This window comes from Papilio machaon, chromosome 19 (genome assembly GCF_912999745.1).
Source record: "Papilio machaon chromosome 19, ilPapMach1.1, whole genome shotgun sequence".
NCBI classification, from domain to species: Eukaryota; Metazoa; Arthropoda; class Insecta; order Lepidoptera; family Papilionidae; genus Papilio; species Papilio machaon.
Genome location: NC_060004.1, coordinates 1,915,854 through 1,932,704, shown reverse-complemented (window position 1 = coordinate 1,932,704; position 16,851 = coordinate 1,915,854). Strand labels below are relative to the sequence as shown.

General features: G+C 37.1%; 3 protein-coding genes and 1 long non-coding RNA gene across 8 annotated transcripts; 2 read left to right on the top strand and 2 right to left on the bottom strand.

Annotated features, from left to right (window-relative positions):
* Positions 1-27: 27 nt before the first annotated feature.
* On the top strand, positions 28-7,616 carry LOC106708337 (tubulin beta chain). Its single transcript, XM_014499821.2, has 12 exons — positions 28-450; positions 1,726-1,837; positions 1,991-2,113; positions 2,328-2,429; positions 2,821-2,948; positions 3,230-3,397; positions 3,880-3,994; positions 4,155-4,225; positions 6,080-6,219; positions 6,308-6,467; positions 6,597-6,698; positions 6,802-7,616. Exons 1-12 carry the CDS (start codon positions 394-396, stop codon positions 6,886-6,888), a joined length of 1,365 nt encoding a protein of 454 aa, XP_014355307.2. The 5' UTR covers positions 28-393; the 3' UTR covers positions 6,889-7,616.
* Positions 7,617-8,022: 406 nt separating this feature from the next.
* LOC106708314 (40S ribosomal protein S21) lies at positions 8,023-9,721 on the top strand. 2 transcript variants are annotated; one of them, XM_014499799.2, is made up of 4 exons: positions 8,023-8,101; positions 8,187-8,243; positions 8,548-8,739; positions 9,628-9,721. In XM_014499799.2, the coding sequence occupies exons 2-4, from the start codon at positions 8,194-8,196 to the stop codon at positions 9,635-9,637; spliced, it is 252 nt and encodes an 83-aa protein (XP_014355285.1). In that variant the 5' UTR covers positions 8,023-8,101; positions 8,187-8,193; the 3' UTR covers positions 9,638-9,721. The 2 variants fall into 2 exon arrangements, with proteins under 2 accessions (XP_014355285.1, XP_014355286.1); XM_014499800.2 differs by lacking the exon at positions 8,023-8,101 and having other exon boundaries at positions 8,173-8,243.
* Positions 9,722-10,045: 324 nt separating this feature from the next.
* Positions 10,046-12,845, bottom strand: LOC106708327. The gene is made up of 5 exons (XR_001356893.2): positions 12,657-12,845; positions 11,284-11,448; positions 11,006-11,130; positions 10,529-10,637; positions 10,046-10,085 (listed from the first exon to the last, which is right to left on the bottom strand). It is a non-coding gene; the product is annotated as an uncharacterized LOC106708327 (long non-coding RNA).
* Positions 12,846-13,562: 717 nt separating this feature from the next.
* LOC106708316 lies at positions 13,563-16,679 on the bottom strand. 4 transcript variants are annotated; one of them, XM_045682549.1, is made up of 8 exons: positions 16,534-16,679; positions 16,052-16,201; positions 15,629-15,814; positions 15,075-15,513; positions 14,759-14,986; positions 14,333-14,568; positions 13,997-14,078; positions 13,563-13,846 (listed from the first exon to the last, which is right to left on the bottom strand). In XM_045682549.1, the coding sequence occupies exons 2-8, from the start codon at positions 16,174-16,176 to the stop codon at positions 13,604-13,606; spliced, it is 1,539 nt and encodes a 512-aa protein (XP_045538505.1). In that variant the 5' UTR covers positions 16,177-16,201; positions 16,534-16,679; the 3' UTR covers positions 13,563-13,603. The 4 variants fall into 4 exon arrangements, with proteins under 4 accessions (XP_045538505.1, XP_045538504.1, XP_045538506.1 ...); XM_045682548.1 differs by having other exon boundaries at positions 16,567-16,679; XM_045682550.1 differs by lacking the exon at positions 13,997-14,078 and having other exon boundaries at positions 14,476-14,568; positions 16,567-16,679.
* Between the last annotated feature and the right edge of the window lie 172 nt (positions 16,680-16,851).

Sequence of the window (16,851 nt, the reverse complement as noted above, 5' to 3'; positions counted from 1 at the left end):
GAAGTGGGGAATGTATGCGATGATCGCGATGCGACGGAACGAAGTGAAAACCAGTAACTTTTGTGGTAAAATTCTGTAAAGACGTGTCTCATTCACTATTAAAATAATATTTAGATTGTAGTTTTTCCACTAAGACATCTACTAAAGGTGTATATAAGATATTTTTAGACGTGTAATAAACTTAAAACATTGACGGTGTTTACAATAAAAATGACGCATACCCGCCGACCTCTTGTCATTTGAGACACTTAGTACTAACGTGATAACGAAGATAAACGCTCCGATAGCGTCCCCAATTTTGTATCAAACTAAATTATACCTACTTGTAATTCGAATTGTATTTGCCACCGGTGAATATTAAAGGTCGATTTTAGTGTCGTGTAAGAGTTTAAAATGTCGGAAATAGTGCATGTTCAGGCGGGCCAGTGCGGAAATCAAATAGGATCAAAGGTTTGTTTTAAATCCGCTTTCTTAATAGTTTTTAAACTTGAAAGTGACGTAGTATATAGCATTGAGAATGACGTGAGTGTTTTTATTAAATCATCTGTTAAAACATTCTCACGAGTTAACCTCAATTAAAGAATAGCGAGGTATTCGTCACGTATTCATATGAAGTGAAACGATTGTGAAAGTTGTATTTATAGAATCTTGCTTATAGGGTCATTTTTTCGTCGGCCATTCTTCAGCGTCTTCTCTTGTAAATTTAAATATGGAATGTTAAAACATATATTACACCATCGATATAATGCAGTGGAATAGTACATATCATAACCTAAAAAAAAACAAATTAACTAATTTTAATGATGACTACCGTGATTTACTCTACTACAATAATTTAATTGCCTAACCTATTTCTAGTTTTAGAGAAGGCTGCGCTGACATTAGTTGTATTATCTATCACTTTTGGCGCTAAAACGGTGAACCAATAAGAATTCAGCATTTTAGAAAATTGTTTTCCTATCATAATCACGACGAATTGTAAGTGTAAAATCCAAGTTTCAATGCAAAGGCACTCGGCTACATTTTTGACAGTACCAAAAATGTTCTAATTCTAACGATGACACTTTAGCCGGCGGGTTGGAGAAATGAATACCATAGTTGAGGCTTTGGTACCGCCACAATTTCGGCAAAGGCACCACATATGCCACCGCCAGACAAGATTTTTATACATGAAACGAACCAAGAAATATAACGAGTAAAAATGATGGAAATTAGAAATCACCATTATTTTTCAAATGTATAATCAATTTAACATATGTAATTCATAATTCTAATGCCATAAACTAGGCGAACAAGCGGTAAGCTGTTATTTTAAACGTTATTACGCGTAACTGGTTACTGCTATAATTCTTAATGCTATTAGCTGTAAGAGTTGTTTACAATTCTTACGTTCCGTTGAGACTAGTCATAGTTTACTTAATCACATAAGTATTAAGTTTACAATGTAGTTATTTCATTAATAAAATTAGATATAAAACACGCAGTTATTAGAAAACGTATCAAACTCAAATCTGCCGCGCTTCGTTGGTTCTTTCTAGCCTTTCACTAGTCATCATGTGAACGTCTCGCTTCAGATCAAGTTACAAATAATGAACTTGTTTACATTGACATTTAACATTCCTTTCCGTGGGAATTGAAACAAATGAAAAATGCAAAAAAGAAACATGCTTTTGAATTTTTTTTTTACTTTTAATACCGTAGTTTAATAAAAATAAACTATTACAGTTCTGGGAAATAATATCGGATGAGCACGGAATCGACCCCACGGGAGCTTGTATCGGCGACAACCCTCTACAGAAGGAGCGGCTGAACGTATACTATAATGAAGCAGCTGGAGGTAATTAAAAAATAAATCTGGCTGTCATACATTTTTATAGAAAAAACCCTCATCATTTATATTACGAAAATACGTTTAGCTTAAAACTGATTATTGATTTCGCTCTTTTGGTATTTATGTTGAAGAAACGATAAATATTCATTATTATTCCAGGTAGATACGTACCACGTGCGGTTCTCGTGGACTTGGAGCCGGGCACGATGGACGCGGTGCGCTCCGGACCTTATGGACAGCTGTTTAGACCGGACAACTTCGTGTTCGGACAGAGCGGCGCTGGTAATTTTGTATTTTATTTATAAAAAAAAAACAACTGTCACCCACAACAAGGAAATGATGGTTGCAGTCACATGCTACATGGACTATAATTGAACTTTTCGTACATGTGTTTCTGCCGTGAAAACTCACGGTAAACAATATTTATTGATTGTGAGGACAATATAATTAATTGAACTTTAAGAAACAAGAAATTTTTACATTTTTTTCTGTTTAGGCAACAACTGGGCCAAGGGTCATTACACTGAGGGCGCGGAGCTGGTCGACTCAGTGCTGGACGTTGTGAGGAAAGAAGCAGAAGGATGCGATTGTTTGCAAGGTACTAATAAATTAGTAAAGTAATGAAAAAAAAGAACGTTGTCTTTTTGAATATTAACAATGCAATGAAATAGGTTTTATAGTGAGAAAAATCTTATAATGTTGTAAATATGGGTATGTATTAGAACACAGACAATGATTAGTTACAAATGATGGGTACCAGCGGTCGTATGCTACTCCGTTCACGCGGAATTAAAAAAAATCGAAATCAGTAGCCTATGTGTTCTATCGGACTATGTTCTACATCTATGCCAAATTTCATCGTGATCCGTTGAGCTGTTCTGCAGATACCTTCTAACAACCACCCATCAATCCATACATTCAAACATTCGCATTTGTAATATTAGTAAGATGTATTATAATAGATATGTAAAGAATTTTTCTATATGCAGGATTCCAGTTGGCACATTCTTTGGGCGGAGGTACTGGTTCTGGACTGGGTACGCTGCTCATCAGCAAGATCAGGGAGGAGTTTCCTGACAGGATCATGAACACGTTCAGCGTTGTGCCGTCACCTAAAGTAAGCATTCCAAAACAGTTATTTCATTTGGTACCGAAGTTATTACCAGGCTTAGTCTTTGAACTCACGTAAAAAGTTACTTAAAAAAAAAAGAATATTATTACCATTACTGTCTATGGTACCAAAGTTAATCCGCAGAGACATTTAGACTCTCACTGGTCATAAATTGAGGAGATAAAATCATCGCAGGAGCAATAAGTAGAGTCAACACGCTTACATAACATATAGCAACTTCATACTATTTTCCTCCATTTTTATATACAAAAAAAACTTTTTTGTAGGTGAGCGATGTAGTCCTAGAGCCATACAACGCAACTCTATCAGTACACCAGCTGGTAGAGAACACAGACATGTCGTTTTGCATCGACAATGAAGCTCTCTACAACATCTGCTTCCGTACGTTGAGACTCAGCAGCCCAACTTACGGTGATCTTAATCATTTGATTTCGGTAAGTTTGAATTGTTTATCTATGATCATTTTTCTGTCAATATAGAAGACTGGCTGTCCCCTGTGACTCCATCTTCCAAAAAAAAAAACTTAATTTGTAGTCTATGTGTCCTTCCAGACTATGTTCAACATCCATGTTAAATTTAATCGAGATCCATTCAGCCGTTCTGGAGATACCTTCTAACAAACATCCATCCATACACCCATCCTAACATTTGCATTTATAATATTAGTAAGATTTAAGAGTTTCAACGAGTATCAGTGAAAAACTTTGAGTTCCTTCTGTCAAAATATTTGTCTAAAACATACTTAACATTAACGAATATCCATAGCATAGTTTCAAGATAGACTGAGAAAAATATCAAAAATTACTTGTATCTACTAACTTGAATTCGTTATTGACTATTTTTCATTTTTAAAAGTAAAAAAAATTACCAAAGCTACGTATTGACTGTCTCTAATAATCTAGTTATGTTGTTTCAGTTAACTATGTCAGGTGTGACAACTTGCCTGCGGTTCCCCGGTCAGCTCAACTCTGGTTTGAGGAAACTCGCTGTCAATATGGTTCCCTTCCCTAGATTACATTTCTTCATGCCCGGTTGGTATTTTTTTGACTAAATTTATTTAAAGCTTTGTATTATTCTTAAGTATATATCAAATTGCAATAACTATAACGAATACTTTTATATATATTGCTACAATTTTAAAATTACATATACTATAAAACTTTGTAATGTTTACCAACTATATTTTTTTAGGTTTCGCTCCGTTAACGGCTAAAAACTCGTTCAATTATCGCGCTCAATCAGTCCCGGAATTGATGAGTCAGGTTTGTATGGCAACATTTATCTATTAAACTATGGCTCAAATGGACAAGAATCCAGAGCCTAAAAGTTGTTATTTAAAACATTATTAAACGAAAATTAATATTTTATATCGGATTCATAAATAAAATAAAATAAACTTGTGAGCCGTCATGGGACGCCTGGCAGATGTGAAACATCGTGTCTGTACAAGTAATATGCATAAAATATTAAACATTATAATTAAATAAATAATGATAATGATAATAATAATGATTATAATGATAATAATGATTGTAATGATAATAATGATAATAATAATAATATATCACAGTCGTTGGGTATTGTTGATGAGGATGTAAAACATCTGATAAAAGCACGATTCATTGGTCGCCTGAGAAAAGTCCTAAATAGTCTTCTATCAGGTGGTAACAAGTTTCGCGCTTTTAACAGCTGGGTTATGCCCTCGTTAACTTACTCCTTTGGTATACTAAGGTGGACTCAAACAGAGCTGGATATCTTGGATCGAAGGGTCCGTTGCATGCTGACCACACATCGGATGCATCACCCACGATCGTCGGTTATGAGATTGTATATCCCACGGAAATGTGGTGGCCGAGGCCTCCTCAATGCTAAGGACATGCATAACCGTGAGGTATACAATCTACGGGAGTATTTCCTGAAAATCGATGAGGGGATACATCGAGATGTGGTGTCAGTAGATAAGGGGCTCACCCCGCTCTCTCTTAATAACGAGAACTGGCGTAAACACCCAGTGTTGAGCACCTCCGAGCGTTTAGATATATGGAAGAGCAAGGAGTTACACGGCAGGTTTTATCGGGCTCTGTATGGGCCTGATGTAGACCTGCCTGCCTCTGTGAACTGGCTACGTTTCGGTGACCTCTTTGGGGAGACCGAGGGCTTTGTCTGTGCAATTATGGACGAATTTATCAAGACGAACAACTACCGGAAGTACATTATGAGGGACGGCACGCTAGATGTCTGTCGTTTGTGCCACTGCCCTGGCGAGTCCCTCAGACATGTCACTTCCGGTTGTTCTCGCCTTGCTAACTCCGAGTACTTGCACAGACACAACCTAGTAGCCAGAATAATCCATCAACAACTTGCTCTTAAGTATGGTCGAATCGCTTCGGAGGTGCCGTACTACAAATACACACCGGAGCCAGTTCTCGATGATGGTCATATCACGCTCTACTGGGATCGATCTATTATCACGGACAGGACTATTGTAGCCAATAAGCCTGATATCGTGATAATAGATCGATCTGCGAGACGTACGGTAATTGTTGACGTAAGTATTCCCCATGACTGTAATCTCGTGAAGGCAGAGACAGACAAGATGTCAAAATATTTGGATCTCGCGCACGAGATTACAGCCATGTGGCATATGGAGTCAACAATTATCGTACCGATAGTGCTGTCCGTGAATGGATTAATCGCGAAGAGCCTCGATCACCACCTAGAGAGGCTCTCGCTCGGTAAGTGGGTGAAGGGCCAGGCACAGAAGGCGGTACTCCTGAGCACGGCACGCATTGTGAGGAGGTTTCTGTCTCTGGAGGCCTAACCGCCGGTAGCTTGGGCCCAAGGCTCCGCTGCCGACGTATCCAGATTTTTTATATTTTTTTTAATATTGTTTAAGATTTTATTAAGAAAAATATATAAAATTAAACAAGAAATAAATATGTGGAATAATAATAATAAATAATATTAAATATTATTAAAATAATATATATACATAATATTATATGTATATCTCAGTATAGCGTATCGACCCGTCGCCACGGCAAGCGTCGCCACGCCAACAATTCGGTTTACAAGTGATCCTATCGATGTTTCACATCAAAAACCTTAACTAACAGATGTTCAACCCTGGCAACATGATGACCGCATGCGACCCCCGACACGGGCGATACCTCACCGTGGCCACCATGTTCCGCGGCCGCATGTCCATGCGCGAGGTCGACGAACAGATCATGGCTATACAGAATAAGAACTCCAGGTGATTTTTCTGAAATTATAGAACACATAGAAAACAGAGAGTACACAAATACCTCATAAAATAATTTTTATGTTATTTTAATTTGCAGCTACTTCGTAGAATGGATTCCTCATAACCTCAAAGTGTCGGTTTGTGACGTACCCCCACGCGGTCTCAAAATGTCTGCCACCTTCATCGGCAATACGACGGCTATTCAAGAAGTTTTTAAACGTATTTCAGAACAATTTACTGCTATGTTCAGAAGAAAGGTAAATTCAACTAACAACAACAACTTACAACAATTAACAATTTTACTTGACTTGACATTTTTTATTTGGATATGTTGACAATCTACCTTCATGAATTTTCACCTACTTCAAATAAGATAATTTTTACAGGCTTTCCTTCATTGGTATACGGGTGAAGGTATGGACGAAATGGAGTTCACTGAGGCTGATAGTAATATGAGCGATCTTATTTCGGAATATCAGCAGTACCAGGTAAAACATAACCTCAAAAAATTTACTCTATAATAGCAGCACAGTTGGGAATTGAAGCTTTATGGATTTCTCCAAATTTTGTTTTTTTTTTGTATTTAAACAGGAGGCTGGTGTCGAAGACGATGACGTGGAATTTGACGAAAGAGAAGAAGAACAAGAGAATACAGAAGCAGAGGCAGATGTCCTGTAGTCTTAATTCTATGACTTATTTAAGTCGTAAAAAGATATGAGACTAAGTTTATTGCCCAAATCGTTAAAATTGTAAAATGTTATACCTAACGATTTATATATATTATAAATTTTATAAGCTCGTTTTTATATATATTGTTGTGACTATATGGACAGTATTTGTAACTTCAAATCAGCACAATTTTTAAAATTAAAATAAATTTACCTTAATCCCATGATTTGGCCAAAAATGTTTTCAGCACTGTTATTTCCGTCTCTAGAGCGCAGACTTTTTGCCAGTTAGACTGAATACTACATAAAAAATAAGGAATTTAAAATTACCATTAAAATTGTATTATTTTTCACTCGGTATACATGTTCGCATTATGCTTCAATTGATTATTAAAAAATCTCCCTTGATGCATTCCAGCTAATAATTAAATCTAGATAACATTGCGAATTATCAAGGTATTATGATTCTTATACAAAAGATCTCTGAACAATTTTGTCTTATAAAGGTATTACGAAAAAAGTGTAAAGTAATGGACATTATGGCACACAATAATGAATGATGCTTGGTCTGGTTTTAATATATTTCTTGTCGTACAAGTATACAAGTATAATCAAGTAAAATAATTTTATTACTTTCATTGTCTATTTTGCTACCTCAAAATATTAATTTTCTCACTAATGATGACTTCACTTTAATGATTATTCCAAACTTTATTATACGTATTTTTAACCAAGGAAATTATACTTTTTATTTATTATTTTATTATTCAAGTTGCACTCTGTTATTATAAATTCAGTTTTTTATTAATAAACATTTTGATTATAATTTAAAGACGTTTTATTTTCCTATAGAACTAAGTATTTGATCACACACGTCGCGTTCCTTCACCACGTTTTTGTTACCAAAAGGTTTTCAGAAATTCTGAAATGGAGAAATTCGTTTTCAGTACCGCAGTTCAGGTTTATTTTAACTAAGCTGAGCGCACTATGACCAACAATGCAAAAAGATTTTTTTAGACGCATTACAAATTTATTAGCATTATTAGCAAAAAAAAAAACAATTATAAAGGGAAAAAACTCAAGATACTCATAAGCCATGTAGTTTAGCTTACTGTCAAAGTCATTTAAAAATGTAATTTATTTTTACAACTTGTAACATTTCGGCAGCCATCTTTTTCTTTCTTTCTGCTTCTGTCATTTACGTGATCCGTGTGGTTATTTAGGTTAGATTTGCTTTAAAATTAAACATTATTTGGAAAACCATCCCTTCCATTTCGAATTAGTGTATTTCCCGATTTTTTTTTACAGATACAAAATGCAAAACGACGCTGGTGAATTTGTTGACTTATACTGCCCGAGGAAATGGTATGCATGTTTGGTCCATAACACATGTTTCCTTTCTTATTTGTTAATTTATAACTTTTTACGTTGAAAGAAATTCAAAGTTTAAAGTAGTTAAAAACTTATAAAAATATTTACAAACTTTGTAACGATCGAACATTTACTTATTCTAACACCGTAGTTAACCTATGAAACTAAATTAGCAATAAATAAATCACTAAAATGACAAAATGTATCATTTTTATTAGTAAACATTGCAATATCAACATTCTTAATGATATCCGACTGAAAAACTTCATCATATTTACGACTTATATGAAACTTTCAGCTCGGCCAGCAACCGCCTCATCCACGCCAAGGACCATGCGTCCGTGCAGCTGGTGATCGCTGACGTTGACCCAGCGACTGGCCGCGCCGCCGACACCTCCAAGATGTACGTCATCTGCGGAGCTATCAGGCGGATGGGAGAGTCGGACGATTGTATAGTCAGACTCACTAAAAAAGACGGCATATTGGTCAAGTAAGGCAATGTTTATATATAAAAACTAGCTGTCGCCCGCGACTCCGTCCGCGCGCAGTTAAAAAAAACTTAATAGCGATATGAAAAATAGATGTTGGCCGATTCTCATAGATACCGGATAAGCACAAAAAAATTCATCAAAATCGGTCAAGCCGTTTCGGAGGAGTATGGCAACGAAAACTGTGCCACGAGAATTTTATATATTAGATGTACTCATGAGTACAGAGTAATAAAGTAAAAATAGTCATTCAATGTCAATAACTTGAAACAAAAACTACAAGTAGTAATAGAATAAATAGGTATAGTAATTTTACTTATTTTTACACTTTACACCTTCAGTAGTAACTGTACATACAATTTAAGGATCATATCAAATATAAATCAATGATCTATCCCTTTCAATGGCAATGTTGCTGTTTTTATTTATTACAAGTGGCGTTACTTTGTCAGTGCAATATAAATAAAAAATTATGTTTCCAACAATGCAAATATATCATGTTAAGGAAAATTTTATTTTTTTTCGAATATTGAATAGACACTTTAATTTATAAAATCCATCATCAGCTCACTATACATGCCCACTGAGGGGCTCGGAGCCTAAGTTAGGGGTGACTAGGCCATAGTCAACCACCCTGGCCAAGTGCGGGTTGACTTCACACATATCTTTGAATTTATTCTCAGATATGTGCAGGTTGCATCATGATGTTTTCCTTCACCGTAAGAACGTCGGCTAAATGTACATATGTAAATTGAAACTCGAAAAACACATTGGTACATGGCGGGATTCAAACCCAGGACGTGCAGATTGCAAGTAAAGTGCTTAATCCCTGATCCACGGACACTGAATAAAATCCATGTTATTGAACAATCGTTTCTTTTTGTTTTCAGGAACTACTGATGATGTAGTTATGTAAGAAGCACTATTTTGTAAGACAAAATAAAAAAAAATTAAAAGCCAAAGAATTTTTGTTTTATTTCATTTAACAGTGTACACAAGATACCAATGTATATAAACTTAACAGGCATTGTTTACAGAGTTTTTTGTAGTTGATTATAAAAGTTTCTAAAACAAAAGAAAGATTGACAAGTATTGCTTATTAAGTAAAAAACATTTCTTCTTCTTGTTGGTTGTTTATTGTTATATTGGATGGCATACATTTTTCCGATGAAGTGATACACTCTTTTAAGCTGCACAAACAAGATATGTTTTGTTCTTTACATATTGATAAATTTTGTAAAATGACATACTCAATAATATGATAAATACAAACCAGATATTTTTTAGTATTAGCCGTCTATTTGTTATAAGTTATATTTTGTTTACTGATTCCATGTCTCTTATTAACCTGAAAAATATTGGGTCCGTAGCAGACAATAATTAAAATTTAACTTTTTAAAAATAAGTCCTAATTTTAGTTTATGTTCTCTTCCTACCCTTTTCTTATAAGGTAATGGGAAGGGAAAGTGGATTTGGCAGAGGTGGGTACGCAGAGGAAGGGAAAATATCCTATTCCTGTGTCTCCTCCTCTGATTAAAGGTAGGTAACTTTGGAGATGTCCATAGGATGCGGTCGCTACGCTATTTCGACCAATTCAGGTGACCGCACGCTCATCTGCCATCTTATAAAAAAATAAGGCTAGCAACAACATTCTAGATAGAAAGAATTAAAAAGTTGTTTATTCATATCGATTTAACTGTCTTATATTACGTTAGTGCAAGTAGAATATATAATCCAAAGATATAAATTGATAATATAATAATATAAATTAACAGGGACTTTAAATGTTACCTTTATAATTATTTTATTAATTTAGGACTAGGTTATTTACGCCTTGAGTATCAAATTTCCTAAGTTCTCTTGTTCCTCTTCTTGATTTTCTTTTAGCTAGCAGTTTAACCTGAAAAATTGAACGACTCATTGTTTTCGGACTTAAAGTATTAACCCTAAACTGTCGTGTGACGAAAGGTCTGAGTCCAACGCTGCACTGTCACCTAATATTGTTTAATTTTTCTCACTACAAGACACCTAAAACCTTATAACTTTAAACTCAACATCTTATCAGCCTTCAAGACTATTTTCTCTTTCTCACTTTAATAAAGTCAACGTCAATGGAGTCCTGGGTTGATGAGTCATTGGTAGACGTTTTATTTTGTCAGCGATTGTTCAGGTCTACATTTATTGAAATTTGACCTTAACTATTTCTTATAGATCTATTCTTCTGAAATTTCAAGTTAAATAATGAATTTTCTTAGTATTTTTACGTACCAGCCACGGCCGCATCCGGGCTTGCCGCCGGGCGGCGGCCTGCAGATTGTTTTCTTCTTGCAGCAGCCCCCCACGGTCGCTATGAGGCTCAACACACACCACCACAGCGACCACAGCAAAGTTCTCTGCCACATATTCATACAATTGTAGCGACGTCGATCATGTTTTACGAAGATGTTAGAGCAGACTTTTTTATTTTTACGTTACCTACATCTCGAGAAAATGGCGGCGTAACATTTAGGTACTTTGTGGAAAAATGTCTAAAATATCTTACTCACCATATTATTTTCACTAAATTTGATGGTGACTACCGTCATAAGTTCAGGATAAACGTGACGGTGTGACGGCTGGTGTGGCGATCACCAGTACTTGGGTTTACAGCCGCCCGGACAGCGAGGTGGGCGGCAAGAAGATTTCTTCTTGCAGGCGAGGGCGCCGACCACCTGGTTTGAAACACATCGTAATCACCGCGGGCCTAAGTTTATGTTGAAATGTAATAAAATCACTAGCATTTGAAATCAACCAATTCAAAAATGAGGGCAATTAGAAATTAATAAAGGCACAATGAATTTGACAAAATTTTCAAACATTTGCTTTCAAATTTAATTATTAACAGCTATAAAACTGTGGACTGAGTCGTTGCTGCTTACTCAAGAATTTTTTTTTTTAAAAGCTCTACCACAAAAATAATCAAATTTACTTGTTCACTAACTCTGTATTGTATATCTTATATATATAAAAGAAAGTCGTGTTAGTTACACCATTTATAACTCAAGAACGGCTGAATCGATTTGACTGAAAATTGGTGGGCAGGTTAGCTTAGAACCAGGAAAAGGACATAGGATAAGTTTTACCCCGTTTTATCTTTTTTTTTATTCCGCGCGGACGGAGTCGCGTGTAAAAGCTAGTTGGACTATAATAACCAATTTTAACCAAATTAAAAGAAATGAGGAATAAAAGAAAGAAAGTAGGATTCATCGTGACATGGTTATACAGATGCCAAACATTTGAAATCCTAGTGTGCTTTGCTTACGCTTTGAGGCTTTAGGCTTTTGGGTTAGTTATTTCTCATAAATGAGAACAAAAAAATGGTTTTGACTTAAGTGCAGCCTTTTAAAATTTGCGATGAATTGTTTTTAAGTGGTATATTAGTCTTGCATATTAAAATCGATCTCTCGGTTAACAAGTTTCAAAAATCCGCGTAGCATTTTTATTGGTATTTGCTTCTTTATGGTATTCTTTTGTGACGCTATTATCCGTTTGTGTCTGAAAACTTTATGACGTAATATTCATTATTTCCTCTTAAAGTAAACCAAATCAACGATATGAAAAGTGTGGCCTCAAATGTTTAGTGTAGTTTGAAATTGCATCTCGTGTAATTGGCTAAAGAACTTTGCTACTATTAATAGTAATACAATGGATTATTTTAAAACTTTTTAACAGAAAAGATAGTAAGGAATCAGATTTCTGAACATTTTTGTACTGATCTTTTGGTGTGACAATGTTTGACATTGTCATAGTACTTTGTGGGATTTACATAGAATTAAAAATGCACTGAGTAGAACACTATATAGGGTCGCCTATTGGTCACCTTGGCCTGATAACGGTGGCAACCTTTGAATGGTTGTGGTATCACAACTTTGGTATTTACCTGTAATAAAAGACACACTAGCCACCAGAAAGCATCACTTGTATACTTCATATTTGCAATTAATCGATGGCTGAATCCGAATAGGATCACTACATGATGTTTATTGTTTATATTGTTTAATTTTCACTATTAATTTTGCAATTGACATTTCGGAAAATTTCTTTTGTTCTGTCTGACTGTGTCAAGAAGAATTCATTGAAGCATCTGATAGATATGCGGCCAGCGTCACAAACTCGATGACAAATTATAATAAAAAAGTTTTCAAATTCTGTAACTTTTTTTTATGACCTAATAAAAAATAATATAACTTGAAATTATACAGTAAAATAAAAAAATAACCTTAATTTTTTTAAGCTCGACAACATTATCATCTCACTTATATTCCCATGGGGAAACTATTTAAACGCAGCCGTCTAAACGTCATATATCTACAAGTACAAGTTGGCAAAAAACTTTTACTGAAGCTAATTCCTGACGCTGAAATAAAATGACGGTAGTTTAAAAATAGCGGACCAATTTTAAATCCCCTTTGGCTGACGTATTCATAGATTTCACTTTTAATAGAAATATTTTTTATAACCTCTATGTCTATAGACAATGTTAAGAAGCCATTACTTTTCTTTCAATATAATTTAATTTCACTAATATTAACAAATACGAAAGTTTAGATAGATGGATGGATTGATGTTTGTTAGAAGGTATCTCTGGAACGACCCAACGGATCTTGATGTTTGGCACAAAGGTATAACATAGTCTGGAAGAACACATAGACTACTTCTCAATTTTTTTTAAAATTCCATGCGGACGGAATCGCGGGCGACACCTACAGTTTACTACACTACTACAGTTTAACTTACGTAACTAATCCACAAAAAAATATATAATAATAAGAACACATAATCCGAAGTAAATAATATATTTTCTACAAGATATGTATATGATATATGTTAGCAGGCGCACGCGCGCCCCGGTCTGCAGAACAGCTGTGTGGTGAAGCAGTCCCTGAACGCGCGCCAGTATACCCTGCAGCGCGCGCAGAGGGACTCCTTGCCCAGCCGCTCCGCGAAACGCCCCCCTACACTGAAGCCCCTCATATCGTACGTCCTCTCGTTGCGCAGCTCGCGATCCTCACTCCGAGCCCGACGCGGCTCCGCGTAAAGTGCCTGTAGACGCTTTGCCTGCGCGTAAAACTGTTGAATAGAATTAATATTAAGAATTTTCTTATGGGCTCCTAGAAATCTTGTAGACTGTATCGTAGAATATTACAATTTAAAATTGGTGTAGTAATAAAATCTCAAATAAAGATCTACAGAGTGTCAAAGAATCATTCAAATACTAACTGAGAGTGGATCATCCAGATCGAAACTGGTCAATTGATTGCGTGTTGTGTTGCAATCTGAATTGAGATCACGCTGTACAACCCTGATGAAAAACTAAGATATTAAATAAAGTTTATATAACATAAGTATTAACACGTATTGCATCAAAACTAACACTACTTTTGACTGCTATTAATCATCATCGCCCTATCCTTCTTTCATCCTATGTGGGGTCGGTTCAACAGGCTTTCGTCCTTCAGATCGATCTATCATTTGTTATTTTAATCGTCATTGCCTCCTTAATCATGTATGGGACATTATTTTTTTAACTGAGAAGGTTGTGTTAAAATATTTCACCTTTCTGTAGCTACATTAGGCCGCTTCTCTTGCAGCGGTGCTATTTCTAGGAAGTGAGCTCTAGTGACGGCTAGCCTGCGGTTCTCGCACGGCCTCACTTCTCTCCGCCGCTCACCGCGTAACATCCGATCTTTTTGACGCACCTGCTCCCCCGACGGTATCGGCGTCGTGCCCGTTGCTTTCGTTTGTATTTGCAGATCCACCTTCCGTTCCGTCGGACGTGGTGTTAGCAATATCTGTTATAAGCGTACACTTTATATCAAATACAATGATGACACCAAAAACAGCTAACTACACACATGAATATGATGTGTGTAGTTCTACTCCACACTTTGCCCTAACCATTTGCAATCTAATGAAAACGTAGTCAAAACTCTTTATATCACAGCTTGTTTTGTCTCTGTAAAGAAAACAACGCATCAGTACCTGAACTGTGGGAGATAGTTGCCTCGATGTTATGCAAGTGTGGAGATCGGGCTCGGTTGCCACTATCTTGTCCGACACGGAGACAGAACCGGAGGAAAACCCGTCACGGTACAACGTCATTGGCTTTGTGCTTAAAGTCAACGGAGCCATCGGACGACGCGCCGCGAAGAGACGACTCAGCTCGTCCAGTTTGTTCATTATTATCTTATACGTTTTGCATTCGTCCGTCTGAAATATATACTTAGGCTAATGATCATGATCTTTCGTCAAAATCATTGTCACGTTTATTATGGACGCAAAGTAAACGACCTCTTACCCGATGCTTGTCCTTATGACGTTCCCTTGAACTACGGCTACTAGATGAAATATTGCTAGATTCGATGCTCGTGGTCGAACACTCGGGTATCGGTCGCTTCGGCTTCGGTCGCTCTGATTTCGAGCGTTCCGGTTTCAAGCGTTCGGGCTTTGACCGGTCCGGTTTCGATCGATCCCCCTTCGGTCGTTCCGGCTTTGGTCTGACGCACTTTACTCGTTCGGTCCGGCGCTCGTTGCGTCTTTCGCTGTGCCTCTCGTTGCGGCGTTCATTTCGGCGCTCCCCGAGCCGCTCGCATAGTTGCGCAACGCGGGCGATCTGCTCCTGCTGTTCTCGCAGAGCCCTCTCGCAGGCCGCGCGGAACGCGAGCAATGACGACGCCGACCCCCGCCCACGAGCCGATTCTCTACACCTATGCGTTGTTACGTCTCCGCTCACCCGTCTGGGAGAATTTAGAAGAAAATGCTTATTCACATTTTAGTTATATTTTATAAATAAATGAAACACCATACTGAAAAATATTAGTCAGAGATATCATTGAGGGTAATAATTGTGACCTGTGCGAGCGATGCCTGTGCTGGGGGTTGCTACCGTCGGAGAGGCCGGAGTCGTGGGAGAAGCGCTTCATATGCGGAGGATCGCTGTTGCTGCCGGCGGTCGCGCTGCTGCTGCTGGCGTTGCTGGCAAGGGGCCCGCGGCCCGCCTTGCGACCGAACCCGCCAGCGTCCACTACCAAGCGTTCGCTACAAGTAACGATGCTGTGCACTACTAAATGATGTCAAGAGTATCTAAAGTCTGATTGATAGTAAAGGAGACGCTAGCCTGTACGCTAGAATTTTCTCTTTTCCGTTTTATCTCGGTGCTTCGCAATTTCGCCAGCTTCGTTCGTTATTTGCGCTGTAGGCCGTTTAGCCTGAAATATGATTCGCTACAGAAAGTTAACTGCTTACCACAAAAATATAATAGTTGTAAGTTAGTACCGTCGGTCGTGTCTGGGCGAGATGCCGGGTCGTACTGCGGCGCGCATGTAGCGGTCCAGGTCGATGATGTCGGTGGCGCCCGGCAACCGCCCTGATCCCGACGACAGGGACGAACGTGCGGACATGCCCGCTATCTTTACCCGTTATACGCTACAAATGACAGTATACAAAACAATAGTACTTAACAGACCAAAGACAACTTCGAATTGTTTTTGGGTCTGATTATTACTTGCAGTAAATTTTAAAGATCATAATAATTTATTTATTTATGAACTTGAATATCAATTGAATGCATAAACAACTACAAGTTTTTTAGGTACATAAAATGAAACTTTGATGGTTATATTTTTCTAACGTCCAATTATGATCACTAATAGTGTTATAGTGGACTGTATGTAAAATACTAAGGCTCAACTTTGGCTATGTCTTGAACTATGAATGTAAACAAAACTGACATAACATTGATAGGAAACCATAACCACCTTTTTAAAGTAAATCTGTTTCCAGTGACTGACCAATTTGTTTTGTTTTATTGACGTGCAGTCACGTGACAGGAGATGTGTCCTCAGCACGGGGCTCTGGTCTGCTGCGGCGAATACGGCCATCGCTGATGCTGGGAACTCCTCATGCCGACGGCACCTGTCACTTGTCATATTGACGTGTGATTTGTCAAACGTTTATTTTTAAAAAGTAACTGTCAAAACTCCTATAGGTTGTCTATCATGCGCAGTCTGTCTTAATATTTCAGTATAACAATGTATTTTGTAACTTTTTAGTGATATTTTTTGACGTAAATATCA